The sequence below is a fragment of the Artibeus jamaicensis genome, unplaced genomic scaffold, assembly GCF_021234435.1.
Source record: "Artibeus jamaicensis isolate MK-2021 breed Jamaican fruit bat unplaced genomic scaffold, CSHL_Jam_final contig_3126, whole genome shotgun sequence".
Classification (NCBI taxonomy): Eukaryota; Metazoa; Chordata; class Mammalia; order Chiroptera; family Phyllostomidae; genus Artibeus; species Artibeus jamaicensis.
This window is the reverse complement of record NW_026521723.1, coordinates 5386253-5393370: the sequence shown is the minus strand read 5'-3', so window position 1 is coordinate 5393370 and position 7118 is coordinate 5386253. Positions and strand designations below refer to the sequence as shown.

General features: G+C 38.5%; 1 protein-coding gene across 1 annotated transcript; it reads right to left on the bottom strand.

Moving 5' to 3' along the window:
- Positions 1-5856: 5856 nt before the first annotated feature.
- On the bottom strand, positions 5857-6843 carry CCDC54 (coiled-coil domain containing 54). The gene has a single exon (XM_037148873.2). It carries the CDS (start codon positions 6841-6843, stop codon positions 5857-5859), a length of 987 nt encoding a protein of 328 aa, XP_037004768.2.
- Between the last annotated feature and the right edge of the window lie 275 nt (positions 6844-7118).

The window sequence follows — 7118 nt, the reverse complement described above, 5'->3', positions numbered from 1 at the left end:
ACATGGGGCATGGGTTGTGTCTCATAAAAAAATTAAATTAAGTTAGTCTAAATTAATGAAGTACGTGGTCTTCTACCCAAATCTAAGCAACAGGCCAAAATAACTGGCAACTGGAGAGAACATCATTGGAAAGTATGTTTCTTTAGGACAAGACTGGTATCTTTTCCATCTCTATTTCTTCCTAGTCTAGCTCAGTTATTTCCTGGTATAGAGTCAGATTTCAATAAATGTTAATGACTATTGTTTTTGAATGAATGGAATGATCTTAGTGTCTGTTTATGTGAGCAAGTATGAGGTCTGTCCAGAAGATATCTAGCTATGCACTATGAAAAACAGAGTCGTTTGTTAAAGAAGATACAAAACACAAGAAACATTGTACATGGGACAATGATACTTCAGTCCCCTTCAAAGTAGGCACCTTGGGACCTCACCCAGTTCTCCTAATCACCACCAGCTGCCCAATTGTATTTTCTCGAATCTCGTTGACAGTCTAAAATCTCTTCTCTTTCAAAGGGGATTCTAGTTTTGGGAAAAGTCAGGAGGTGCAGTGCACCAAGTCTGGGCTGTAAGGGGGCTGAGTCACCTGATGATCTGATGTTTTGCCAAAAACTCTGCACAAGACATGACGCATGAGTGTGCAAGTTGTCATGACGAAGCTGCCAATCACCAGTTGTCCATAGCTGTGTCCTTCTGAATCATCCAAATAATTTCTGTGGAGGTATGTTCAAGCTTAATGCAAAATTTAATGCAGATTCGTTGCTCTACTTGCTCAGTCATTTTGAATGCAATTGTCACACACTACACATGCTCACTCAACAGCTTCTACTGCTCCCTACTGACTAGGACAGTGAGGTCGTCATTATTCACACATGCACATTCCAGTTCACTCTCCTTGGCTGCCAGGTTACATCAATGCCACACAAACCATTCTCCTTATAATAACAATGGCTGGACTTTTTATGGACAGATCTCATGTTCCAAACTGAAGTAAATTATTTGCCTTAAACCGAGTTTCTCCCTTTTGTTCCAAATACTTTTCTCTGATGCTTATTTTTATAGTGTGCAATTAAAGGTTAGTGAACTGCTGTTATAGGTGAAGGAAGATGCCCAGACCCAAAGGAAAGTTTCACAGCCTATTATATTCTTATCACACCATCTTTGGATTAATGACTCAAGAGTTGTTTTAGAGTTTTTGTATTTAGTCTGTCCCTTGGTTCATTATTTGTCTGGAGTTCTTCATGGCTGACAAAAGCAGGTAGCGTTCTGCACACGAGCTCCTTGAGGCAGGGTCTATGTCCTGTTGGTTCAATCCTGTTGCATATCCACATTGTCCCATTTAATGAACACAACAGTTTATGACATAAATTGTTTTCAATTTAGAGTTGAATTAAACAATACAGGGATTTAGGACTTTGCCAAAATCACATATTTATATAGTTTACCATTGTACAACCAGCTCCTAGCGCAGTACTTGATACACAAAAAATGTTCAGTAAATAGCTCTCCTGAGGTCTGTTCTTTTTTGAATATCTTTACTTTTTTTACTATAGAGTTCCATGACATCAAGAACAATGACTTAAGACATTTTGGTGATGGCACAATGGTTTTCATGTTTGACATATACATTATAAATATTCATCTAATTATATCTATACCTGTTTTTTTTAAAGGGTAGAATGGTGCTTTCTTTTCTGTCTTTTTTTTAAATTTAAAAACAATTACTGAGAACATATTAGTAAAACCAATTTAGGTTTTCAAGATAAGCAAGTATGTTTTTATTGGTATCATAAAAAAGTTCAAAGTTCTGTGAGGGAGAAGAACATGTGAACACAAAATAATAATGTGATGGAAATAAATACTATTCTTTCTCTCATTAACATACGTATATATACATATATATATATATATATATACACACACACACACACACACACATACACACATATATAAAATCAATGTCAACCATGGTGATGCTGTTGAGGGAGTCCCCCGTTCTGCCTCAGAGAGACTGAGGTAGAGAAGAAGGATCAGGAAAGGTGTCTGAGAGGAAAAATATTTGAGTTAGGTCTCAAATGACCAATTATTGCTCATTAGCCAGATAAAAGAAGGGCATCCAAGGCAGTAGGAGCATCATATACAAAGATACAATATTTGGAAAAAAAGCCTGCAAGGTATTTACTATGGCTGGGTGGTAATTTGCATGTCAAGTTATCATGGGAAGATGAGGATGAAGAAGTAATAGTGGCATCATGTATTTCACAAATTTCATGTGATTTCCCACATTCTCTCCAGCAATTAGAACTTCACATAATAATCTTCATTATTCCTGGCAATGGCCTGTGCTTATAATTCTTATTTGAGGAATAAGGACACTAAGGCCTTGGGAATTTAAGCTTTGGCTCTGTCCCAAAGTTACACAGCTAGTAAGTGACAGAGCCTGCTCTGAAATTAGGTCTGAAATGGCTTGATGTCTAAGCCACTGTGCTTCACCATGATGAAAGTTTCCTAAGTAAAAAATGCAGGACAGAAAGGGCTGTGCAGGCTCTGGTAAGAAATTTTGATTTTTTTTTTTTGCTTGATGTGAGGAGCAATGAAATAATTTTTGTACTATTTGAGAAAAATCACCTTAAAGACTCGGATTATCAACATCCTAGAGGTCGGGATACCAAGCAGGGAAACTTGTCATATATAGAGATGTTACGAAGGCTCTAACCAAGACAGTGGAGGTGGGAACAGAGATAGAGATGGGTCCCATGAGCTGTTGGAAGATACACAAGGAAAGATTTGATGACTGCTATATCAAATGAGAGAGAAAAAGCTGAGAGTATTTCCCAGGGTAGGGCTGTGGATTACTTGCACTGTGATACCATTAAGAAAAGGAATACTGGAAGAGAAATGAGTTCGAGTCAGAAAAAGGAAGAGTAACTAAGGTTAATTTTAAGAATAAGGTGTTTCAGATTGCGATAGACATCAGAGTGGAGAAGATAGTCACTTGGGATGGGAGCTCAGGAGGTACTTGAAGAGTCTGAGTTAATGGTCCTTTGATTTGGGAGTCATTAAAGTGAAACAAATATTTTAAGGGAATAATTAGTGGCAGAGGAATCATCTAAGAAACTGGGAAGGTTCTGCCAGAGTGATGGGGAGAGAAGACAGAGCATCATTATGGAAGACATGATCCCATGAGCAGCCAGGGAGGGAATGGGAAGAGGGGACAGGGAGGAAGGGACTCTCATTCAAAGAGGATGATGAGAGATCAGCAAGAGAGCATGGTGACACAGGGACAAGGCAAAGGCCTATTCTTGTATTTGAGTACAAAGAAATGGTAGGCGGTGATTAAAATAGGGGAAGGAAGAGGCCCCTGCAAGCCACCAGAGGAGGAATGTAGACAAGAGAGACCTGACTTCTGCTGTTCCAGGTGGGATGGAGGTGAGTTGGGTGTGAGGCAGGAGAATTTGAATGCAAGGACTGTTGAAAAATTCTTTTCTTGCATGTAGTTACAAGCTGAGTTATAATTTTAATGAGTTATGTGAGATCATATCTAGGTGATGATAACAATTGACTGAAAAGCAAAATCCCTGTTCCTCACGAGATCGTGGGTAACAAAGGACAGTCATCCTCAGGGAGAGTTTGAAACTGAGAAAATCACGTGTGTCCTCCTCACTTTCTCCTCCTCTCATATTCTTCTGTAGGCAAAAGCCAGGTTAAAATGAACATGATGGGGGTCACTGAAGAGGAATGTGTGTTCCATAAAAGGGTTAATGGAATAACCTGTCAGGTTATTATTTTATGTTTATAAAATACTTGGTGGCTTTGATTTCCCACATTCTCTCCAGGTCCTACTCCTGTGCTCTTGTTCGCTTCTCCTGCCTGTTGCACAGCCCTCGCCACTCCCAACTCTCCTTATCTCCCCACTCACTACCAGGCTCATCCTCCTCTCTTCCCCCCTGGTACCAGCAGTACTTCTTATATTGCTCTTTGCTGCCCATTCCCATCTATTATGCATTAGAGTTGTGTGTGCACACACTGTCTTCATCCTATTCACTGCTGTGTGTCCACAGCACAGGGAATGTCTTCTATTTTTTCTTTTGTCCTCCATGACCCCTTGCTATTAGTGAACACTGAGAAGTATTCACTAAGGTAAGAGAATTATTCCCTTTTTAAAAGATGACAAAACAAACCTAGTTGAGACAAACTAACAGAGCTCATAAGTGTAGGATATAAAACTGTTCAGAACTAAAGTCTTCTGATTCCCACCCCTACACTCTTTCCCTAAATTCTTTACCTCTGTGGAAAAATGATAAGAGCTAAGGAAACATGTAAGGGAAAGAGAAGTAAAAACATGCATAAATATACAGGGGCTTCGATGACCCAGCAAATACCAGTTGGACTGCTTGTTACTCTCCCAGAAGCCACTTGTGATATCGTTTACCTGTGTCACAGCCTACCTTTCCTGGTTACTCTCTGTGGGGAGGGCCACACCCGTTGTGCTGAGCCAGACCTCTAGCTGTTCATTATGGGTGTTTCTGACAGTGAGACGCACATAGTGATTGCTGGTGCCTTTTCCAAAATGATACTTCATTAGTATGGTTATTCCATTTAAAACAAACCATTTAATAGATAGCCTTGCTTTAGGTATATGATAATACCATCCATGTTGCACCTATTGAATATTGACATATTCAAAACTATTTGTACATACATCTATAAATTTGTAAAGAAGGACAAAGTAAAATGCATTTGTAAATGAAAAAAATTGTAGTATATAATTACCACTAGACTGGTACTAGATAGACAATATTGTGTCTTCTTATCACACTTCTGCCTTAATTTCCTTTATACCTACCTTAGTACCTTTATCCTCACTTGAAACTAGGTGGTTCTTAGCTAATTGCCAAAGCCGTATTTCAAATTGTTAACTAAGAATAATTTAAAGTAGAACATTTACCATGAATGTTTGTAATTTAACAGCATGTGACTGACTCTCTATTGGTAGCTTTCACTCACTGAGTTATATGGTGGAGGATATATATTTTTGTAGTTATTCTGCATGATGTTTAGAAAAATTACATTACTATGACAAAGAGCTATTATATCTAAAAATGAAGTCCATACTGGATATGTAGTATATGGTCATACCAAAAAATACCTTGTCATATAAGAATCTATGGTATATAGTGTTGAAATTTAACTCGGGTTATCAATCCCTCCTTAAATTTCTCCCCCTTTTTCTCTACAGCAAACCTACAAGACATGGTACTGCCTTATTTTATGAAAATGTAAAGCATACTCAGTATGCTTTACATTTACAGCACCTCCCTTTTCTGTTTGATAAAATTGAAGCTGAAGTTGAAATGAAAATCCCAATTTGGAATGAATATTTTTCTATCTTAACTTATCCTTTTAATGTGCTTCTTTTCTATATGTCTAACATGAGAAGGCTTGATATTAGATACCTTTTCCACTCTGTTGTTTGAAATTTTGTTACTAGAATCTGTCTCTGGTATCACAAATCATATACAAAGGACACTAAGATAAGAGTGGCTAGAAAACTCACTTGGCGCTACCAAATATGTTTCTCATTCCCTTGACCCCTTTATTTTTTTTCTTTTCAATTATCTATGAAATGGGCACTGGCTGAGTCCTCATGATTTTGCCAATGAGAATACAAGAACAAGGAAAGAAAAGCACCACAATTTTGCAGTGGAATGATGCACCTTAACTTACTGTAGATGTGTAAGAACTTGCTGGGCCCACAGTGAGCGAACCACCAGGGAGATCACAGCAACCAAGAGATGTGTGACTGTTTGGAGCCATGAGGTTACATTTATTTCATGCCAAGCAAAGCAGAATTTAACTCTATAATCGAGTTACTTCCTTGTTTGAAAAGCCAAAAAGACAGTAAATGTAGTTGAAAACAGAGAGACAGATCGTGGTCAAGCTCACAATAAGGCCAGGGAATGGACATTGTCTCTGGGTTATGAGCTGTGGTGCTTCAGGAGGGATGGTTGGCCGAGAGAGAAGCCACTGGATGAATTCCTCTAATTTGGTAGCACTGAGAGAAAATCCCCATTTTCCTCCATGGACAAAAGTTAGCTTGATCCATGTACTAAAGTCTGGATAAATATAAATATTTGACTTTGCCCTTTTAAAGATTCTTAATGTATTTTGATAGTTACTTTGCTTCATAAATTTAATTTTGGGAGAAATTGTTTTTTCCTCCAGAAAATCAGTAGGGTTGGAATAACTGGGCACTTTCTCTGGTTCTGCAGAAGAGACTCCCGGGTCTGTAGGAGCCGATGTGTTCTCCAAAGTTTGTGGTTGAATGAGTTTTTGAAGCAGGGCCATGATTTCTTTATTCTTTTCTCTTTCCAGAACTTCTAAACAATGAGTGCTGGAGCAAGAGCACTGGTTTTTCAGTTCTGTTATCTTTTTCTTTAAAGCATTGATCTCTTCTTTCATAGAAAAGACATCTTTAGTTGTTGTGCATTGTTTGTTGTCATTAACATTCATTCTGGCTTCTAGGACCTCCATCTGCCTCTGATAAAAGTCAGTCTTCTTCTGGATTTTTGACACTGCACTGACAATGTCAATCATTTTCCCAAGGAGGTCAATTTGGGCAGTTTTATTATCTTGGAGCATTGCTATAACATTCACCTCTTCATGGGTACTAATGTCATCTTGATCATAACCATAGGAAGTCATAGTTGAATTTCTAGTTGAATCTGGATGCTTGTTCTTACATCTATGGTAGACATTTTTAAGAGATTGTCTGATCTTAGAGAGATTGGAAGTCCACATTTGTCCAGCGGCAGCTTTTACCCTTTTGGCTTGAAGTTTGTACATGTTTTTCAATGAAACAAGAGGCAAGGTGTTGGAAGACTGGGCAAGAATCAAAGAAAGAAGCAATGTTAGAATTAAATGGTCTTTCTCTTACTATTTGTTGGAAGTCTTTCCTGGTGACATTGTAGAATGCCCTGTGGAGATCACCAAGGGCAGTGGCAGGCACCCTTAGTTGGTTGGCTTCTTACAGGGCACCGTGATTGGTGAGCTCTTATGAATAATGGTCAACTGCATGGACTACTTTATTGACCTAATGCTGATGTCACAATGGCTGCTGG

Excerpts from the sequence above, each read along its gene's own strand:
- CCDC54 (XM_037148873.2), bottom strand. The coding sequence starts at position 6,843 with ATGTACAAACTTCAAGCCAAAAGGGTAAAAGCTGCCGCTGGACAAATG.